General features: G+C 44.9%; 1 protein-coding gene across 2 annotated transcripts in view; it reads right to left on the reverse strand.

Moving 5' to 3' along the window:
* Positions 1-23,519, reverse strand: part of col27a1b (collagen, type XXVII, alpha 1b) — a 598,999-nt gene that overhangs the window by 366,816 nt on the left and 208,664 nt on the right. For both annotated transcript variants that reach the window (XM_041193458.1, XM_041193459.1), the window contains exon 13: positions 4,564-4,617. In XM_041193458.1, coding sequence (XP_041049392.1) covers positions 4,564-4,617 — 54 coding nt within the window. The remainder of the gene's footprint in view (positions 1-4,563; positions 4,618-23,519) is intronic.

Below are 23,519 nucleotides of genomic sequence, written 5' to 3' on the forward strand. Positions count from 1 at the left end.
AGAAGAGTGGGTCTAAGACTAGTATTTTAAACTTAAATAAGGGCAACTATGTGGACAGGAAAGCTGAGCTAGCTGAAGTGAACTGGTTTACTAGGCTAAGGAATAGCTCAATATAGAAGCAGTGGCAGACATTTTAGGGGATATTTCAGAATATTCAGAATAAGTATAATCCTATGATAAAGAAAAATTCTAAGGGGAGGACCCACCATCCGTGGTTAACTAAAGAAGTTAAGGAAAGAATCAAACTTAAGGAAAAAGCATCTAACTGTGCAAAGATGAGTGGCAGGTCAGATGATTGGTCAGAATATAAAGAACAGCAGAGAATGACTAAAAGGTTAATCAGGAGGAGAAGCTAGCTAGAAACATAAAAATGGATAGCAAGAGTTTCTACAGGTACTTAAAAAGGAAAAGAGTAAGTAAAATGAGTGTTAGCCCTCTAGAGGGTGAGAATGGGGAGTTAATAGTAGATAATAAGGAAATGGCAGATGAAACGAACAAATATTTTGCTTCTATTTTCACTATAGAGGATACAAAAAACATTCCAGTAACAGCTGTAAATCAGGAGGTGGAGGAGACAGAGGAACTTGGTGAAATTACAATCACTAGGGAAGCACTACTGAGCAAACTGATGGAGCTGTGGGCTGACAAGTCTCCGGGTCCTGATGGACTTCATCCTAGGGTCTTAAAAGAGATGGCTAATGAGGTATTAGATGCATTGGCGTTAATTTTCTAAAATTTGCTAGATTCTGGAAAGGCTCCATCAGATTGGAAAGTAGCAAATATAACCCCTCTATTCAAAGAGGGAGAGAGGCAGAAAACAGGAAACTATAGGCCAGTTAGTTTGATGTCTGTTGTGGGGAAGGTGTTACAATCAATCATTAAGGAGATCATAGCTGGGCACTTGGAGAAACTCAATATAATTGGGAAAAGTCAGCATGGTTTAACCAATTTACTGGAGTTTTTTGAAGGCGTAACATGCGCAGTGGATAAAGGGGAGCCTGTAGACGTACTGTACTTGGATTTCCAGAAGGCATTTGAAAAGGTGCCACATCAAAGATTATTGCGGAAAATAAAAGCACATGGTGTAGGGGGTAACATATTAGCATGGATAGAAGATTGGCTGGCTGGCAGAAAGCAGAGAGTATGCATAAATGGGTCCTTTTCTGATTGGCAGGATGTAACAAGTGGAGTCCCGCAGGGGTCTGTGCTGGCACCTCAACCTTTTATAACTTACATCAATAATTTAGATGAGGGGAGTGAAGACATGGTAGCTAGATTTGCAGATAACACTAAGATAGGTAGGAAAGTATATTATGAAGAGGACATAAGGAGGTTGCAGATGGGTATAGATAGGTTGAGTGAGTGGGCAAAAATCTGGCAGATGGAGTATAATGTAGGAAAATGTGAAGTTGTTCAGTTTGGCAGGAAGACTGAAAAGCAGGGTATTACCTAAAAGGAGCATGATTTCAGAGCTTCCAGATGCAGAGGGATCTAATTGTTCTAATATATGAGTCACAAAAGGTTAGTGTGCAGGTAAAGCAAGTAATTAAGGAGGCTAATGGAATGTTATCCTTTATTACGAGAGGAATTGAACATAAAAGTAAGGATGTTATGCTTCAGTTATACAGGGCATTGGTGAGACCACATCTCGAATAGTGTGCACAGTTTTAGTCTCCTTATTTAAGGAAGGATGTAAATGCTTTGGAGGCGGTTCAGAAGAGGTTTACTAGATTGATACCTGGAATGTCTTATGAGGAAAGGTTGGACAGACTGGGCTCATTTCCACTGGAGTTTAGAAGAGTGAGGGGTGACTTGGTAGTATATAAGGTCCTAAACGATATTAACAAGGTGGATGTGGAAAGGATGTTTCCTCTGGTGAGTGAGTGCAGCCTAGGGGGCACTGTTTTAAAATTAGGGGTCATCCTTTTAGGACAGAGATGTGGAGAATTTTTTTCTCTCGGAGGGTTGTGCAACTTTGGAACTCTCTGCCTCAGAAGGCATTGGAGGAGGGGTCAATGAATATCTTTAAGGCAAGGGAATCAAAGGTTATTGGGAGTAGATGGGAATGTGGAAATCAAAACACAAGAAGATCAGCCATAATCTTATTGAATGGCGGAGCAGGCCTGAGGGGCCGAATGGCCTACTTCTGCTCCTATTTCATATGCTCGTATGCATGTTCGACTGCAGAGCTTAGATCTGACCTGTTGGCTGTGGGATCGCTTAGCTCTTTCATCACATGTTACTTCCGCTGTCCGGCATGAAAGTAGTCCTGTGCTGTAGCTTCACCAGGTTGATGCCTCATTTTTAGGTATGCCTAGTGCTGCTCCTGGCATGCCCTCCTGCACTCTTCATTGAACCAGGGTTGATCCCTCGGCATGATGGTAATGGTAGAATGGGGGATATGCCAGGCCTTGAGGTTACAGATTGTGGTTGTATACAATTCTGCTGCTGCTGATGGCCTACAGTGTCTCATGGATGCCCAGTTTTGAGTTGCTGGATCTGTTTGAAATCTATCCCATTTAGCACGGTGGTAATGCCACTCAACATGATGGAGGGTATCCTCAATGTAGAGACGGGACTTCATCTCCACAAGGACTGTGCGTTGGTCACTCCTACTAATATTGTCATGGACAGATGTATCTGCGGCAGATAGACTGGCTAGGATAAGGTCAAGTATGTTTTTCCCTCTTGTTGGTTCCATCACCACCTGCCAAAGACCCTGCTTAGCAGCTATGTCCTTTAGGACTTGGCCAGCTCGATCAGAAGTTGTGCTACTGAACCACTCTTGGTGATGAACATTGAAGTTCCCTACCCAAGGTACATTATGTGTCCTTGCCACCCTCAGGGCTTCCTCCAAGTGGTGTTCAACATGGAGGAGCACTGACTCATCAGGCCGAGGGGGGAACGGTAGGTGGTAACCATCAGGAGATTTCATTGCCCATGTTTGACCTGATGCCATGAGACTTCATGTCCAGAGCTGATGTTGAAGACTCCCAGGACAACTCCCTCCTGACTGTATACCACTGTGCCGCTACCTCTGGTGGGTCTGTCCTATTGATGGGACAGGACATACCCAAGGATAGTGATGGTGGTGCCTGGGACATTATCTGTAAGATATGACTTTGCAAGTATGAGATGGTCAGGCTATTGCTTGACTAGCCTGTGGGACAGCTCCCTTAATTTTGGCACAATCCCCCAGATGTTAGTAAGGAGGACTTTGTAGGGTCGACAGGGCTTGCTGTGCATTGTCATTTCTGGTGCCTAGGTCATTGTCAGGTGGTCCATTCCATTTCATTCTTTTTAGACTTTGTAGCTGTTTGAGACAACTGAGTGGCTTGCTGGGCGATTTAAGAGTCAATGACATTGCTGTGGGTCTGGAGTCACATATAGACCAGACTAGGTAAGGACGGCAGATTTCCTTTCCTGAAGGACATTATTGAATCAGATGGGTTTTATCGACAATCAACAATGGTTTTGTGGTCACCATTAGACTAGATTTTTTTAATTCCAGATTTATTGAACCCATGTCCCCCGAGTATTAGCCTGGGACTCTAGATTACTAGTTTAGTGACATTACCATTACACCACCGCCTCCCACCTAATTATATCCCTTAATTCCCTTAGTACCCAAAAATCTATTGATTTTAGTCTTGAATATACTCAATCACAGCTCTTAGGAGGTAGAGAAATCCAAAGATTCACAGCCCTTCTCAACATAAGAACATAAGAAACAGAAGCAGGGTTACATGATACCCCTCAAGCCTGCACTGCCACATATGATCATAGCTGATTATCGGTCTTAAATCCATGTTCCAGGCCTGCTCCCCATGTCCCTGGAATCCATGAGAGGCCAAACATCCGTCTATCTCAGCCTTCAGCATATTCAACAATGAAGCATCCACAATCCTCTGGGGTAGAGAATTCCAAAGATTCACAACTCTTTGAGTAAAGAAATTTCTCCTCATCACAGTCCTAAATGCTCGGCCTCTTATCCTGAGGCTGTGCCCAGTGATCTAGGATCCCCGACAGGGGAAACAACCTTTCAGTGTCTACCCTGTCAACTCCCTTTAGAAGTTTGCATATTTCAATGAGATCACCTCTCATTCTTCTAAACTCCAGAGAGTATAGGCCCAACTCAGCCTCTCATCATAGGGCAACCCTCTCATCCCAGGTGCCAATCTCGTGAACTTTTGCTGCGCTGCCTCCAAGGCAAGTACATCCTTCCTTAAAAATGGAGACTGAAAGTGCACACAGTACTCCAGGTGTGGTCTCGCCAAAGCCTGGTGCAATTGCGGTAAGACTTCCTTATACCTACACTCTAATCCACTTGCAATACACGTCAGCATGCCATTTGCCTTCCTAACTGCCTGCTGTACCTGCAAGCTAACTTTCTGTGTTCCTTGATCAAGGACATCCGACATTTGTTGAGTGAAGCAATTTTTCCTCATCTCCATCCTGAAAATCCTAAAAACAAGCCTTGGCAGGTAATAAAGAGGAATCATTGGAGCAGAAGAGTAAAGCAGACTATTCTACTAACATGCTAAGGCAGACATGTCAACTTACTGGGCTTCCATCCACGCCTGGCGATCCCCTCTCCCCAAAATTTCCTGGAAATCCCTGTGGGGAGGAGAAACATGTTATCAGCACAAAGAACAGAAAACCAGTTTCGCAAGAATAAAGAAGCGTGGCTTTTAGCTGAAGTATCCACTGTGATTTTCAGTTCAGCTGCCAACTCTGTACAGATTATCATTCTCACACAGGTTACTCTACAGCAACAGCTCTTCAGTCTGGTTTGAAAAATAGTTTCACCAACTCTGTGGTACCATTAGGCAGGTGCGCCATTTCCCTTGGGGGTTGTTGGAGGGGTAGGCGGGGGGGGTGGTGGGGGGTGATGTTCGTGGGTCCAGTTCAAAGGTTTAGTTTGGTCCCCCTTACATTTTACCAGGAAATAATATTGAAAGCTACCTACTTAATCTGGTATCAAAGCCATACATTTTTTGCCTGGAACCAATTATACAGTTTCCTTCATGGTCTTGGAAGCCTTAAATCAGGTTGTCTCGAAGTCCCCTTTCCCAAAGAATGTCAACCCAATCATTTTTAACCTGTTGTCATGGCATAAATTTCTGATAACTATTGTCAACTTTTGAAGCTTGTATTCTGACACCCATCTTGGTCATTCTTGGGAGAGCAGTAGGAGTTGGCTCCCTGCATTTGTTCTACTAAACCCAATTCCTCTCCTTGTGGCAGAATAATGGTTCTCTTAGGGTACATGCTCACAGGTACCAGTCTCTCAGTAAAAGGATAAACTTCAGGTGCAGATCCATGTACCCTATCAAAGAAAATAATATCCTGTCAGCGATTAGGCGACCAAAATTATACACAGTTAAGTAGATGGATTGGACAACCCTTATAGTTTTGAAAGCTGGGGCGATTTCAATGAGACAGATTAAAATGCTGCAAATGCTTTCGCTTTTGACAAATAAGCAGCTTTGGTCAAAATGCATGCACTTTATTAAATACTCACGAGGGTGAACTTGCTGTACATCAGCAGGGTGAAACAGGCTCGTAGTTAATCACCATACCAGAACTTCTTTCCACTAAAGTTTACAGGACAAAGGTTCAAGTGCTTTCTGGCAACTTGTTTCCTAGTCTCACTTTCACACTTTAATTGGTATGAAATGATAAAACCTTGGCGAAATTTTCTAAGGTAGCGAAACATTGACAGCCGATTCGCTATGAGCTCATATTGCACTGCTGCCTTAGACCAATTTCACCTCCACTGGCCTGAAATTTTCGCTTGTCAGACATGCACGATCGGCAAGCCTGGGAGCAGACGGGAAATGGGCCCCTGACTGCGGTCGGCCCCCGACCGCGATTTCATGCTGGCTGGACAATTAGCGGCCAAGCCAGTGTGAACCGCGCCCGGAGAAAAGCTCAGCGCTGCCGGTGGGGGAGGGGAGAGGGCGGGTACCGAAGTCACCGCGGGTGTGGGTGAGCGCTTCCAGTGAGCTCCCTGAAGGCAGACGGCTGCCCCAGGGAGCTGCAGACCTCCAGAGAATAAACAAAGCAACAAAAATGCTGCAAAATACATCCCTGCAGCACAATCAAGCAACGGAAAGCAAACCCTCATAAAAAAAATATCCATTTTCATTTCATTTCCTCGCGGAGATTTCATCCCGCCCTGGATCGAGGTTTGAGCAAAAATGGGAAGAGCGCCTGGCTGACTGGCCCTTCCGCCAACTGCAAAAGCGGACGGAACACAAAAAGTTGCTTTCAATTGCCTCCTTAGTGGCTTAATTGCCCCGCTTAACTGTCGGCAGGCTCACTTCCGACTGCTGCGTGTGAGATATCGTGCGGGTGCGCGATGATGTTGGGACGCTCGACTGACGTCATCTCACGCTATTTCACAGCCGGGCGGGTCGGGCATGCGCCCGCCTGCGGGGCGTGAAATTCTGGTCATTATGTTTTATGAGATTCATTGGGGGTAATTTTGACTTCGGGTTTTAGCTTAAATTGGCTGACAGCTGTACAACTCTCTCAATTTTCATTTCCACTGACTTCCAAAAGATTTTGAAAGGTGGGGGTGATCACAAGCTGGAATGAAGAGGTGGAATTTAAGTAGGCCGAGAGAGAAGTGGAGAGGTTCAGGTAGGAAATTCCTGAGTTTGGGGTCTAGGCAGCTGAAGGCTCAACCGCCAAAGATGTGACAAAAGTAGGGGGAGATGCACAAGAGACCAAAGTCAGGGTCACTAGCACTACAGCAACACTGAATTTACTTTATATTTTTGTGACGCCCAGTGTTGTTTTAGATCATCTAGGCAACAGGATTCAATGTAGCACTGGAAAATAAGAAGGCACCTGAAATACCATTGTAGACCTCCACCCACCCGTCCCCTGACATTGAAATATTGGACTCTTTTCAGAGCTTGCACTGCAACTGGGCTATCTTGCCTTTTGCAAGCACATATCAGGAAATAGCATGTGCAATTCTCGCAGTTTTCCATCAATTAAAACCCTGTGTTGTGCACACAAAATCATCCAATATGTGTTGGCAGTGAGCATGGTGCCTAGCTGCCAAAACCATACTTGGAAAATTACACCCAATACAGAAAAACTACCTCTAATGTTCCAGTAGGATTTACTTGACGATAGCGACCAAAAGTTTTTGGGGCATGTGACTAAACCTTTACACATGTTAATCGGTCAGGGATCAGAGTTGTACACATGTCTGATCAAAACTTAGATTGAACTAACCGAAAGATAAGTAAATCAGCGTGTGATGTTTAGAGACAAGGCCAGGATGTGAAGCCCAGCATTAGCACAAGGAATGAATTTAACAGTAACACCAATCTCATATATACCCGTTACTTTGAGGCAGTACCTGCAGTCATTAAAATGTGTTTCAATATTTTTCTATTTTCTGAAACACAGCACAATGACATCTGCTGATAATGTAAAAATTGTACAGTATTGGGCAAAATCTTCTGCCCAGCTGTAATCAATAGATAGCTTTAACAGAGAGTGCATTTTTCACGATGGACCATAAGAACTGAGGAAATTGAGAGATTACTGGAAAGAAATACACCTCGTGTCAGTGTCCAGCGTGAAGTGAGCAGTGGGATCGGAGCATGCACCTTGAGTACAATAGTGATGGGAGGATGGGCGATGTGTTGCTACTGCAGCATGTGGCAGCTGCTATACACCAAGGTGATCCAGAATAGGTATTTGCAGCTCGAGGAACTTCGGATCAGAGTTGAGGAGCTGAAGTCCGAGCTGCAGACTTTGTGGCACATCAGGGAGGGGGAAAGTTACCTGGACACATTGCTCCAGGAGGTGGTCACACTCCTCAGATGAGGTCATTCAAATTTGGTCTGTTATCTGGGCCAGGAGGGTGTGACTGCAGGTGAGGCAGGTATGGAGGACCAGGGGGTAGCGTTCGAGGAGGCTTGGCCCCTGCAACTGTCCAACAGTTATGAGGTTCTTGCAAGCTGTATGGGTGAGACCGGGGACTGCAAGGACGATGAGCGAACTGACCATAGCACCATGGTACAGGGAGCCATTCAAGTGGGGAGAGGAAATAGGAACATAGTAGTGGTAGGGGATAGATACCATTCTCTGCAGCCGTGAGCATGAGTCCTGAAGGCTGTGTTGCCTGCCCGATGCCAGGGTTAAGGACATCTCCTCTGAGCTGGAGAGGAACTTGGAGCGGAAGGGGAGGGATCCAGTTGTCGTCTTCCGCGTTGGTACCAAAGACATTGTTAGGACTAGAAAGGAGGTTCTGCTAAAAGAATTTGAACAGTTAGGAGCTAAATTGAAAAGCAGAACCTCCAAGGTAATAACCTCAGGATTTCTACCTGAGCCGCAGGCAAACTGACATAGGGTAAATAAAGTCAAGGAGTTAAATGCGTGGCTCAAAGATTGGTGTGGGAGGAATGGGTTTCAGTTCATGGGGCACTGGCATCAGTACTGGGGTGGAAGAGAGCTGTTCCAGTGAGATGGGCTTCAGTTGAACCATGCCTGGACCATGTCCTGGCGAATCAAATAATTAGGGCTGGAGAGAGGGTTTTAAACTAAATAGAGGGGGAGGAGGGTTCCGGAGAGGGGATACAAAGGCTTACAAAGCAAAAGATATGGCAGCATTGCAGGGCAGCTATTTAGGTAGTGATACCCAGGGTGTGACAGGAAGGGACAGTGTACAAACATAAAAAAACAACAGCAAATAGGGTCAAAGGGAGAAGAAATGGTAAAAAGGCAAAATTAATGGCTTTTTACTTAAATGCACATAGTATTCGGAACAAAATAAATGAATTAACGGCACAAATAGAGGTTAATGGGTATGATCTTATAGCCATTACAAGACAGGGTTTCAAGGAGATCAAAGCTGGGAACTAAATATTCAGCGGTATGTGACTTTTCAAAAGGACAGGCAGGAAGGAAAGGGTGGTGGGGTAGCTTTGTTAGTACGAGATAGAATAAGTATGATAGCAATAAATGATCTTGGATTGGAAGATGTAGAATCCATATGGGTGGAGGTAAGAAATAACAAGGGGAAGAAGATGCTGGTGGGAGTAATCTATCAGCCGCCTAAGAGTAGCTATACTGTAGGACAGAGAATAAATCAGGAGATAAGGAGGGCATGTAAAAAAAAGCAGTACATTAATCATGGGTGACTTTAATCTTTATGTAGATTGGGAAAACCAAATTGGCAGTGGTTCGATGGGCCAAAGGGCCTTTTTTCAATGGGCCGAAGGGCCTTTTTCTGTGCTGTAGACCTCTATGACTCTATGAGGTAGTCACAAGCAAGAAAGCAAGAATTTGGAGTGTATTCAGGGCAGTTTCCTAGAACAATATGTTGTGGATCCAACCAGGGATCAGGCTATTTTGATCTAGTAATATGTAATGAGGCAAGTTTAATAAAAGATCTAGGAGTAAAAGATTCCCCACAAAACAGTGACCATAACATGGTAGAGTTTAGCATTCAGTTTGAGAGTGAGAAACTTGAGTCGGACACAACTGTGCTGAACTTAAATAAAGGTAATTACAAAGGAATGAGGACAGAGTTGGCTGGACTGGGATAGGAGTTTAACAGAAAAGACAGTTGATGAACAATGGCAGACGTTAAAGAAAATAGTTCATGACTCATAACAAAGATATATCCCAGTAAGGAAAAAGGATTCTAGGAAGGGAATAAACCAACCATGGTTAGCCAAGGAAGTTAAGGATAATATCAAATTGAAAGAAAAAACATACAATGTGGCAAAGATTAGTGGTAAGCCAGAGGATTGGGAAAGTTTTAAAAACCAGCAAAAGATGACCAAAAAATAGAGGGAGAAAATAAACTTTGAGGGTAAACTAGCAAGTAAAATAAAAACAGACAGTAAGAGCTTATTTAAATATATAAAAAGGAAGAGAGAGGCCAAAGTGAACATAGGCCCCATAGAGGATGAGGCTGCAGAAATCATAATGGGGAACCAGGAAATGGCAGGGGAGTTGAATAAATACTTTGCATCGGTCTTCACGATAGAAGACACTAATAGCATTCCAAAAATACTAAATAATCAAGGGCAAAAGGAGGGGAGAGAATAAGTATAATGAATTAACACTAGAGAAAAAGTACTAGGGAAACTAATGGAGCTAAAGGCCGATATGTCCCCTGGACCTAATGGGTTGCATCCAAGGATATTTAAGGAAGTAGCTACAGAGATAGTGGATGCACTGATAGTGAATCCTTAGATTCTGGAAAAGACCCAGAGGATTGGAAAATTGCCAATGTAACACCCTTATTCAAAAAGGGAGGGAGACAAAAAAAAAACAGGTGACTATAAACCAATTAGCTTAACATCCGTCATTGGGAAAATGTTAGAGTCTATTATAAAGGATGTAATAGCAGAGCATTTATAAATGCTAAAATAATCAAGCAGACTCAGCATGGCTTCATGAAGGGGAAATCTTGCCTGACAAATTTATTAGAATTCTTTGAGGAGGCAACAAGCAGGGTAGGTAATAGGGAACCAGTAGATGTAATATATTTGGATTTCCAAAAGAGATTCAATAAGGTACCGCACATAAGGTTACTTAATAAGATAAGAGCCCATGGTGTTGGGGTAGTATATTAGCATGGATAGAGGATTGGCTAACTAATAGAAGACAAAGAGTTGGGATAGGTGGGCATTTTCAGGGTGACAACCTGTAACTAGCGGAGTGCCACAGGGATCAATGCTGGGGCCACAATTATTTACAATATATATTAATGATTTGGATGAGGGAAGTGAATGTACTATAGCCAAGTTTGCAGATGACATAAAAATAGGTGGGAAGGCAAGTGGTGAGGATGACACAAAGAGTCTACGGAGGGATATAGACAGGTTAAGTGAGTGGGTAAAAACTTGGCAGATGGAATATAATGTGGGAAAATGTGAAGTTATGCACTTTGGCAGGAAGAATAAAGGAGCTGAATATTATTTAAATGGAGAAAGACTGCAAAAAGCTGCAGCACAGAGGGATTTGGGGGTCCTTGTGCATGAATCACAAAAAGCTAACATACAAGTTCAGCAGGTAATAGGGAAGGCAAATGGAATGTTGGCCTTTTTTTCAAAGGGAATGGAGTATAAAAATAGGGAAGCCTTGCTAAAACTATACAAGGCACCAGTTAGACCACACCTAGAATACTGCGAACAGTTTTGGTCCCCTTGTCTAAGGAAAGATATACTGGCATTGGAGGCAGTCCAGAGAAGGTTCACTAAGTTGATCCCAGGTATGGAGGGATTTTCTTATGAGGAGAGGGTGAGTAAGTTGGGCCTGTACTTATTGAAGTTTAGAAGAATGAGAGGCGACCTTATTGAAATATGTAAGATTCTTAGGGGGCTTGACAGGGTAGATGCTGAGAGGTTGTTTCCCCTTGTGGGAGAGTCTAGAACCAGAGGGCATAATCTCAGAGTAAGGGGTCACCCATTTAAGACAGAGATGAGGAAGACTTTCTTCTCTCAGAGGGTAGTTAATCTGTGGAATTCTTTACTGCTGAGGGCTGTAGAGGCTGGGTCGTTAAGTATATTCAAGGCTGAGCTAGGCAGATTTTTAATCAGTAAGGGAATCAAGGGTTATGGGGAAAAGAGAGGAAAGTGGAGCTGAGGGTTATCAGATCAGTCATGATCCCATTGAATGGCGGAGCAGACTCAATGTGCTGAAAGGCCTACTTCTGCTCCTACGTCTTATGGCCCTGAGACGCAGCCCAGCTTATCTCCAGCACCTTCTCCTCTGTAGCTGGAAAGGTGGAGATGTCTGGAGGGCCACCCCCGGTTCGTTGCCTCTCCCTGGCATTCTGTGCTCAACCCTCCTGCAAAGAGAGAAATCTATGGCTGTGAGCTGCAGAATGCATTGAGAGGATGGAAGGACAGGATCTCTGGGAGGAGTTTGTCCAGCCTGGTGGTGAGATGAGGATGAATGTCAGCGGTGACTGGTCAAATGGGAACGTGAGGAAGCGCTTCGACAGAGAGAGATAGACGCACCTGCAACATATGCTGGTATGAGCAGAGACATGCAAGAGAAGGTTGGGGAAAGGCAGAGTGAGGTGGTTTGTCCTTGAATATGTCATGCCACTTACCCTTCCTACCCTGACCAGGTCACTAAACTTCTCGTGGCACAGTATCCAGGAGCGAGGCACCACACTTCAGCTGCTGGCCTCCTCTGTCTCCAGCTATGCCTGCTTGTGTTCAGTAGCTGCCTTAAACCTCCCATTGACAGGGAACAGAATCCCACTGCAAGCACTTACACTCCACTGCATTATCACCAGGGATGTATCGCTGAAGCGTGGTGCTGCCTTGCCAAGTTAACCCTCCATCTGTGCAGGTTCAGTTAACAAAACCCCTGCCACCCTTCAGATCTGATCAGCGCAGAGTCCCTTTAAATAGTTAAGCCATCACACCCGCCTGCTCTAACTGGTCGGGAAACACAGAAGTCAGATGCAAAGGCAGGGGCTGGTTTAAAAAGCCACTGACAAACATGTTGCTGAAACTTCCCTATACCTAACAAACTGCAGGTCTCTTCCACTGCGAGCAGGTCTAAAAGAAAAACTCAGCTCACTGAGCCTGAGTAGACACTGGGCAAAGAACTGGGCCACATTATATATCTGTCTGACCCAGCCATCAGAAGATCAACGAACATATTGCTGCTGATCAAATGGGATTTCTTTTTACATAGAATAATAAGCTCCAGATCCAGAATCATTGCACATTCAACACAGAACCATAGAAACATAGGGCAGAATCATCCCAGATTCGCACTAAGTGTGGTAGCGGGTGGGTGAAACGACGTTTTATCTGCTGGCCGTGATGGCGGGTTTTCATGTCGTATCGTCCCAAATCCGTCACACTATTTATGCATTACTGGGGAACACACCATTTCCATGGTGGGCAGGCTCTCATTCGCTTGCCCACCCACCATCACCTCGCTGCCTCATCATGCCGGGCACCATCTTTAAAGTCCAGCCGCGCGCACACGTCTTCAGCCCATGACCACTGCAGGGAAGATGTCCACGAGAGGCAAAAAGGTGCGTCACTGGAATGCCATTTGGACGCCGTGGAGGCTGCCGTGATGTCCTCTACCCCCGCTCTGGCCGCAGGACGGGCAGCAGCATCGCCACCCACTCCAGCATGGCAGGCAGTGACAGTGGTGGTCAGTGCCAATGCTGTACAGAAGAGGTTGGCCATCCAATACAGATAGAGGATGAATGATCTCATCCATGCAGCCAAGGTAAGGCAACCATCTCATCACTCTAAACTCAAATACCCAAGCCCACCATACATTTCACTGACATCGCACTTACTACCAGTTCAAGGGACATGACCAAACACACACACACACACACAGCCTCCCCCCCCCCACCCCGGGATACCCCCCTTCCCAAGTACAGTTATCACCCTGCAGCCTCTTTCCTTCCCTGACACCATTTCTTCCTTTTCCCCAAGCAAGGCCTTGCCCTGCAGCTATTGAAAAGCCACCCACTTATGGCTGATCTAGTAGGTAAAGACCTGCTGGTGAGCCCCGCTAAAAGGGATGTGATGTGGCACTGATGAGTGTCAGTGCTGCCCGAAGCAAGGTAGGCAAGCAAACCTTAAAGTTCCAAGTGAAGTGTGTATAGCCCACCAGCTGCACACCGCTGATGTGCTGTTACCAAACACGTCGGCGTGTTTTCCTGCCGATGTGGGCTGACGATCCAGCATGGGGGTGGGGGAATGAGTCTGGTGGGCTGGCCTTATAATGATATGCTGATGTATTACAATGAGGTTCCTGATATCTAATGGCAGGAAATGCGGCCCACCATCGGCGGGCGGAGCGGACGATTGCAAACTGGTCTCATGTAATGAAACTGATTTTTGGCCTTCTTGCCATATTGTCTGCTCAAGCCACTGAACACGCCCGACGCCTGCGGGCACAGAAAATCCCGGCCATAGGAACATAAAAAATAGGAATAGGTCATCTGGCCCTTCAAGCCTGCTCCGCCATTCAATATGGTCATGGCTGATCCTCCATTTCTATATCATACTCCCGCTCTCTCCTCATACCCTTTAACGTCTTCAGGGTCCAGAAATCTATTTCCTTCTTAAATATATTCAGTGACTTGGCCTCCACAGCCTTCTGTGGTAGGGAATTCCATAGGTTCACCACCCTCTGAGTGAAGAAGTTTCTCCTCATCTCAGTCCTAAATGGCCTACCCTGCATCCTGAGACTGTGACCCCTTGTTCTAGACACAGTAGACAGGGGAAACATTATCCCTGCATCCAGTCTGTCCGTCCCTGTCAGAAGTTTATATGTTTCAATGAGATCTTCTTTCATTCTTCAAATCTCCAGTGAATACAGGCCTAATTGGCCCAGTCTCTCCTCCCACAACAATTCTGCCATCCCAGGAGTCAGTCTGGTGAACCTTCGTTGCACTCCCTCTATGGCAAGTATATCCTTTCTTAGGTAGGGAGACCAAAACTGCACACAATACTCCAGGTGTGATCTCACCAAGGCTCTGTACAGCTGCAGTAAGACATCATTGCTCCTGTTCTCAAGTCCTCTCACAATGAAGACCAACATACCATTTGCCTTTTTACCTGTTCCTAAGCTTGTCCTAGTTCCACATTTGGGCTATCTGTTCTGATCCCATTTTCTTCTCCTTTTCCAATAGCCTTCATATTTTTATTCTTCAATGTGTAATTATATTTCAATTAAATGAATAGTCACTTGAATAAAGAAAACTAATTTCCAATTATACTTAGTGGGTCGATTTTCATGTGGCCACTTCCATCGGGAAGGTGGAGGGAGTGAGTCTGATGTCCACTCGAAGGAGGTGATCCGAGGCCCAGGCTATGTTTGCTGATCAAGAGAGGCAGGAAATTTTGTGGCTTCACCATGGAGCTGAGCTGGGTGAGCAGGTGATCCTGGGGGAGGGCTTTGGATGGCCAGGCATTGGGGATGGGGGTCAACTTCTTAGGTAGCCAGCTGTGGCTAAGTGGATAGCTTTCTCTCACCTCTGGGTCAGAAGGTTGTGGGTTCAAGTTCCCACTCTAAAGACTTGAGCACAAAAATCCAGGCTGGCACTCCAGTGCGGTACTGAGGAAGTGCTGCACTGTCAGAGGTGCTGTCTCTTGGGTGAGATGTTAAACTGAGGCCTCAAGAGCGCATATAGGTGAATGTAAAAGATCCCATGACATTATTTCAAAGAAGAGCAGGGACATCGTTCCCCAGTGGCCTTGTTAATATTTATCCCTTAATCAACATCACAAAAAACAATGACCTGGTGATGGTCACATTGTTGCTTATGGGAGCTTGCTGTGTTTTCCACAATATAACAATGACAACTCTTCAAAATATTTTGTTGGCTGAAAAGCACTTTGAGACATCACAAGGTCATTAAAAGCACTGTATACATGTAGATCGTTCTTTCCTTTTAATGCTCCTCTTGACCAGTCAAAAAAGTTCGAAAACCTTTGGAAACACCTTGGGAGGGAATTTCCGGCCCTGCCCATCAGCAAGATCTTCCAGTCCCACCGAAGTTAGTGGACTCTTGGCTTGCATGCTGCATCCGACACGGTGGGACCTGTTGTGCTGGGGCCAAAAAATCCTGGCCCTTATTTTTGAGTGTTCCATTGGCATCACAAAATTGGTATCACAGGATCCTGATTTGAATGGGCCAACGAGGTTCCAAATCACTTCCAGTGAGCAGGTGCTATTTTTATTAAGCTATCGCTCCAAGGCCGCTCAGCTGAGGGGAGGAAAACAATGCTTCCAAATAAATGGAATCATTCTGGCAGTAAATTTATTCCACATGACACACCTTTCTGCACAGTGTCACTTTCTCACCTCCAAAACTCTGCCCAACCTCCGCTTCTCCAGAAATTTTTGATGAAGAACCAGAGGCGACATGAGGGAAACTTTTTTTTGTGCAACGAGTGGTTAGGATTTGGAATGTGCTGCCTGAATGGGTGAGAAGACAAGGACATAAGAATTAGGAGCAGGGGTAGGCCATTCGGTCCCTAAAGCATGCTTCACCATTCGATAAAATCATGGCTGATCTGATTGTGGCCTCAATTCCACTTTCAAGTCTGCCTCCGCCCCCGACCCCCCCACCCCACCATAACCCTTATCGATCAAAAATCTATCTAACTCAGCCTTGAATAAATGCCCTGCCCCAGCCTCCACTGCTCTCTTGGAAAGAGATTTCACAGACTACTGACCCTCAGAGAAAAAAATTCTCCTCATCTCCCTCTTAAATGTGAGACTCCTAATTTTTAAACTGTGTCCATTAGTTCTAGGATCCCCGACAAGGGGAAACGTCCTCCCAGAATGCACCCTGTCACGTCCCCTAAGGATCTTATCTGTTTCAGTAAGGTCACCTCTCAGTCTTCTAAATTCCAATGAATATAGGCCCAACTGTCCATCCTTTCCTCAGAAGGTAACCCCTTCATCCCAGGAATTAGCTGAGTGGCGGACACAATTTCACTAGCAGTTTTCACAAAGGAATTGGATAAGTACCTGAAGGAAAATAAACTTCAGGAATACAGGGAAAGAGCGGGGCAATGGAACTAACTGGATTGCTCTTCAAAGGAGCCAGCACTTACCCGATGGGCTGAATGTCCTCCTTCTGTGCAGAACTATTCTATGGGTCTATTAGAATCCCAGTGTGAAACACTGCTCCGTCTGTTCTCTCCTTAAGTGTCAACCTGCTTGCTGCGTATTTCAGCAGTTTCATTTCTTTTACTTTAGATTTCCAAGATTCTCAGTTTCTCTTGGTCTCTGCTCTGTTTATAATTAGGCTACAAGTTTGCTCATAGGCTGGGATTTTTCATGCTCGTCTGCATCAGGCGTGTTCGGTGGTCTGAGCAGACAATATGGCAAGAAGGCCAAAAGTCGGTTTCACGACATCCTGAAAACAGTTTGCAATTGCCAACTCAGCGTTCCCCACCATTGCACATCGGGAACTTCATTGTAATACATCAGTATATCATTATAAGGCTGGCCCACCAGACTCATTCCTCCCCACTGGATCATTCACCCACATTAGCAGGAAAACACACCGACATGTTTCAGAACAGCAAATATAAGGCGTGCACTTGGCAGGCTGCACATTGAGGTTTGTTTGCCTACCTTGCTTCGGTCAGCACTCATAGTCATCAGCGCCAGGCTTCACGGACAGCACCACATCACTTTTAGGAGAGCTCATGGGCAGGTCTCTAGCTACCAGGTCAGCTATATGTGGGTGGCTTTTCAATGGCTGCAGGCATAGGGCTTGCTTGAGGAAGGGGGAGAAGTGGCATCAGGCAAGGGAAGAGACTACAAGATGAGGGCTGTACTGTGGAAGGAGGGTAACCCAGGGTGTGTATGGGGGCACATGTTGATCTGTGAGGGCTGAGGAGGCAGTCTCCAGAGGAGATGAGGCCAGATGGACATGTGTGTGTATGTAAGAATGGGTGGTGATGTCCCGGGAGCTGGCAGTGAGTGAGATGCCAGTGAATGTGTGATGGGTTTGAGTGTGTGAGTTTAGAGTAATGAAATGGTTGCCTTACCTTGGCTGCATGGATGAGATCATTCATCCTCTATCTGTATTGGATGGCCAACCTCTTCTATGCAACATTGGCACTGATCACCATGGCCATTTCCTCCCAAACCGGAGTGGTAATGTAACTGCCCATCCTGCGGCCAGAGAAGAAGTGGAGGAGGTCACAGCAGGGCCTCAGGGTGTCCAAGTGGCACTCGAGGGCTGCAGTCTTCTTTGCTGAAGTCCTGGGCTGGAAGCACCGAGCGCGGCTGCATTTTGAATGTGGCGCCTGGCATGATGAAGCAGCAAGGTGACAGCGTGGCAGGTGAATCGGAGCCTGCCCGCCATCACAACGGCGTGTGTCCCAGGAATGCATAATTAATGCGGCAGGTTTGAGGTGATACAGCGTGAAAAGCTGCCATTGCAGACGGTGGGATAAATGTCGTTTCTCCCGCCCGCTACTTCACTTAGTTCAAATCTGGGACGATTCCGCCCATAAGAACAAGTAAGGGAAGAAATTCCAGTTACCCTTAAAGAATATAATTTTTTTTGAATGTGTGTGTGTGTGTGTGTGTGTGTGTGTGTGTGTGTGTGTGTTCTTATTTATTCAGAATCATTGTTAGGAATCCAACATTGTCCCTGAACATTGTCTGTTTGGATTATTCATTTCATGCAGTCAAAATGATGGGAAGTGATTACACTGGACTAAATGGGAAATGAAGGATAATCACCATCAAGGAAAATAAGAAAAGAACATTAAGGGGACTCCATGACCCTAAGTTCTGAGTGAGAAGCAGTTTTCAAAGAAAATATTAGCCAGTATTAACCCTAATTCCCCAACCTACACACCATGTAGTGTGACACCTCGCTGGGAGTGCAGATTTACAAGACATCAGAAATGTGTGGGTGCACATATCAGGAAAGCATGGACAGGCTGGGTTTCTTTCCACTTGAAAAAAGACTGAAGGGTGTCCTAATAATGGTCTTTAAAATGATGAAAGGTTTTTGAGAGAGTGGATACAGAGAGAATGTGGGGAAGAGCATAACTAGAGGTCATCAATACAAGATAGTCACCAAGAAATCCAGTAGGGAATTCAGAAGAAACGTCTTCACCCAAAGAGTGGAGAGAATGTGGAGATCACTACCACAGGGAATCATAGAATCATAACATGATCACAGCACAGGAGGAGGCCATTCAGCCTGTCACGTCCCTGCTAGCTCTGTGCAAGAGCAACTCACCTCATCCCACTCCCCTGTCTTTTCCCTGTAATGCTGCAACTCTTTTTCTCTTCAGATAATTATCCAATTCCCTTCTGAATCTGCCTCCACCACACTCTCAGGCAGTGCATTCCAGATCCTAACCACTCGCTGCATAAAAATATTTTTCTCATGTCACTGCTGCTTTGTTGAACAGTATAGATGTCTTTAAGGGGAAGCTAGACAAGCAAATGAGGGAGAATGGAACAGAGGGTTAGTTACAATGATAAATTTAGATGAGGAAAAATGGAAAGTGGTTGCAGTGGAGCTTGGTCTGATTGGGCTGAATGGGCTGCTTGTGTGCTGTATATCCTAGGTAATCCTATGATCATAGAAAATAATAACAGAAGAAATAGGAGCAGGAGTAGGCAATTCGGCCCTTCGAACCTGCTCTGCCATTCAACAAGATCATGGCTGATCTTTGACCTCCACCTTCCCCGCACTGTCCCCATATCCCTTCATTAACTTAGCGCCCAAAAATCTGTCAACCTCCCTCTTGAACGTATTCAAGAACTGAGCATCCACAGCCCCGTGGGTGGAGAATTCAAAAGATTCGCAACCCTTTGAGTAAAGGAATTTCTCCTTATCTCAGTCCTAAATGGTTGACATCTTCTCCTGAGACTGTGACACTGTGTTCTAGCTCCCCCAGCCGGGAAACATGATCTCAGAATCTACTCTGTCAGGCCCCTTAAGAATTTTATGTTTCAATTAGATCACCTCTCATTCCTCTAAACTTCAGCGAATATAGGCGTAGTCTATTCAATCTTTCCTCATAGGCAATTCCCCTCCCAGGAACCAGTCCAGTGAATCTTCCTTGCACTCCCTCTAGGCCATGTATATCCTTTCTTAGGGAAGGAGACCAAAACTGCACACACCACCACCAAGTTTGTGAGGGTTGCCAACCCTCCAAGATTGGCCTGGAGTCTCGGGAATTGAAGATCAATCTCCAGGACACTGCTGTGTGCAACCTTAAAGAAAAAACATCAGGACATTAAAAGAAGATTTTTGTTTGTCATTTTCTTTGAACATTTCTCTTTACCAGATAGAAATATTGAAAATGGGGGGGGAAAAAGGGGCAGTTTGTCTGACAGTCAATCATCATCCAATTGGGTAATGAGTTTTTTCGCTTTCCAATTGGCGTAGGAAGGCAATATGCCACAAGGATGAACGTTTTGGCCGACTAGTGGGGGGCAAGTCATGCGAAGCAACCTCCAGGAATACATTTAATCACAACTGGCAACCCTACTCACCAATGCTCTGTATAATTGTAAGACTTCTTTATTCATACACTCTAATCCCTTTACAAAAAAGCTAACATGCCATTTGGCTTCCTAACCTGCTTTTTAACTCTCTGTGATTCATGTGCAGGGACACCCCAGTTCCTCTGAGTGAAAGAGTTCCCACTCAGAATCATGTCCAAGGGCCTCCCTTTCTCCTTCGGGCAGTATCTGCCATGCTGTGCAATTAGAAGTTTTCACATTTTTATTTCCCACTTGCAGTTTTTCTCTGCCTCCATTGGGATGCTGTAATCTGACTCCTGCCTGAATTGAACTTCGCTACGTTACACACAAACATACAATTTAGCAACAGGAATAGTCCATTCAGTCCCCTCAAACCTGCTCCGCTATTCAAAAAGATCATGGCTGATCTGATCAGCTCCACATTCTGTCTAATCCCGCACACCCCCACCACCCCCCCTGCCCCTGCCCCACCAAACAAGGCGCAAAGGAAATCTTTTGCTCAAAAAATCTAAAATATCAGAATAACGGAGAACTGGCAAGTTATTCCAAATCATACCATTTCCATCCCCTAACTTTCAAGCTTTTTAGTCTCAAAATTAAATACTCTCTTGTCACTCTGGTTCTATTTCTTTCATGATATCCATATACTCAATTTTAATATTATTCTCTTCCATTTCAGTCCTTTCACCATTCCTTCTCTACCTCTTTCCTTTTTATATTTATTTCTTTGTGGCACATGCCTATTGGAGTAAAGAGTAACGCTTGACTGCCAAGAGGAGAGTCCGGGAAATCCTGGCATAATTCCACCTCTGTGCTATTTTCATCCAAAAATAGGATTGAATTGAATTCTCCCTGGCTGATGACCAGATTTTAGAACAAATTCAAGGACTGTTTGAAAATGCTCGTTGTGCAGATAAAACAAAAGGACTTTTGCCAATATTTTACTTGAGGTGAAACTGCCTGCCTAGTGTCCCGCTGCAGGGACGTATGGAGGAAAAAGAAAGTATTGTTCCTACTAGTACAGTACAGTGTCTCAAATCTGCCTGGCCTAAAACCAGAGTTGTCCGCAAACAGGACATTTTTAGAATGGGACCTGCATCAATTTCAATTGAGGAAAATGAGAAAAAACTAACTTACCTGGACAATTTGGCTAGGTGCAGCATTGGCACCAGATTAGTTATCTGTTTCGCCCCTTGCGAGCTGGTCTGTTCCTGAGCTCTGAGCGACCCTCGCCCCCACCCAACCCTGCTTGGCCCAAACCGCCCGAGCTGAAATCTCGGCAAGATTCGAAATCCGGCACAGCCTCAGTCCTGAGATTGCTGGATTTGAGACGTTGTATCTCTTTGGTTGCACAAAAGCCGCGAAAACCAACCCAACTTTAGTTTACCTCCCGTCTTATAGCAAGCTCAAAGGTTAGAGCAGCAAACACTTTCAATGAAGATGTGACATGGTCAAATAGTTGCTGTCTCTAAGTTCCAACCTGATGGCCACTTGATGTAGTACTGAGCCACACAGCTCAGGAAGGTAGCAGGTTTGATCTCTGGTCCCAGGTTGGTTAGTAATAAAGATGCTATCATTGGCAACAGGAAAGGGACAGCCACAGTAAAGCTCTATTCTTGACCAACCTAAAGAAAAGTGGATATTCATAGAATCATAGAATGGATACAGCACAGGAGGCCATTCGGCCCATCACGTTTGTGCCGGATCTCTGCAAGAGCATCTCAGCTGGTGCGTTCCCCTGACCTTTCCCTGTAGCCCCTAATTTTTTTTCTCTTCAGATAATTATCCAATTCCCTATGAAATCCCTGACTGAATCCACCTCCACCACCACTCTCAGGCTGTGCATTCCAGATCCTAACCACTTGCTTGACAATGGGCAAGAACAGTGGGTGTGAAAGGTCTCAAGGCACTATTTCGAAGAAAAGCCGTTATCCCTGGTTTCCTGGCCAATACTTATCCCTCAACCAACATCACAGAAACATGTTATCTAATCATTATCACATTGTGGCTTGTGGGAGTTTGCTGTGTTCAAATTGGCTGCCATATTTCTTACATTCAATGGCGACTACAGTTCAAAAGTACTTCCTTGGCTGTAAAACACTTTGGGACATCCTAGGATCATGAAAGGCACTACGGAGATGCAAGCCTTTCCTTTCTCTTCTATGTCGCCCTAATTAAATAGTGAGTAGCTACTCATTGTTCATGATTACAGAGAAGAAATATCCCAACTCATAGAATGCCAGGATCTGACAACCTCTGGCCTATATAATTACCCATACTTTGAGACAATCATTTTTTAAAAATGCGAATTTGTTTAACTTGGAATGCTTTTAGTGATGAATGGGTTGTTTCTGGAGTGAAAGGAGTAAAGGCATTTTACAGTTTTGCTGTGGTAAGTGGATTCACTTATCACCCATCCAATAACATGAAATATTATAATCCACAGCATCTTAACTTTAAGTCAGCAGAATGTTAATGCACTCATCGTACAGCTACAATTACAGTTAAGCAGTTATTCATAGTTTGATGGCCTAGATATTAAGGCAGCATGAAGCATAAACAGACTATAAAGTCTTATACTCAAGTTGTGTTTGTTTTTAGTTAGCGTGGCAGGGAGTTGGAACCCCCACAGCTGGCCTCTACACTCCTCATCCAGGCAGATGAACAATAAAGAGTTGTCACTTCATCAGGATACTGGAGGCCTCCAGGCACCTGAGAAATTGTAACCTGACTGGGTAGTGGGCAAAACAAAGGGCAAAATTAGCAGCTCAACAAGGAGGCGATGAAGCATTTTCTTCTATGAGTCACCGGGTGACAATATTGCGGTTGGAGTTGATCAGAAATTAGCACTGGGAAGAGAGCCAAATTCTGGTAAATGAAGCAGATGCGGTTGTGGAAAAGGCAATGGCAATAATATCTGGAACGGGACTCAGTTCACCAAAGGATAACACTGAAAGGTAGGATTCGGAGAAGGGTACAAACTGGTTAAAAATGCAGCCTCTATGAACAAAAAAAACATGGCAATTGGATGGGAATCATCAAGGATAAGGTTGCATTCAACCACCAACTCACAGCGATGACCAGACAATAGTAACCAAAAAAACTCTCTGAAGGGAATGGAAGAGAGTGGCACTGTTCTTCAGCTTAGCATACTTGGAAGACATACTGAAAACTGAATAGATCAACTGTTGACACTGGTAAGGATTTTCTTCTTGTGGAAAATATTCAGGATGTTTGGATCCAGCAACAGAAAAGTTTTGCAGTTAACTTATAGAACTGTGAACTAATGTCAACGAGCAGTTGGGCAAGCCAGTTGTGGGTTGCAGGTATGGTTTGACATGTTGTACTGTGCATTCTTGAATACCCCATGGTGCAGGTTCGTGTGTGGAGGGAGAGAAGGTGCTCATTGACAGTGTATCAGACCACTTCCACGACAGAATCAGCACTGAAGCTGACATTTATTGAGACAAATTTGTTTGCAATTTTAACAAGGGAGTTAGTTT

This window comes from Carcharodon carcharias, chromosome 8, assembly GCF_017639515.1.
Source record: "Carcharodon carcharias isolate sCarCar2 chromosome 8, sCarCar2.pri, whole genome shotgun sequence".
NCBI lineage: Eukaryota > Metazoa > Chordata > Chondrichthyes > Lamniformes > Lamnidae > Carcharodon > Carcharodon carcharias.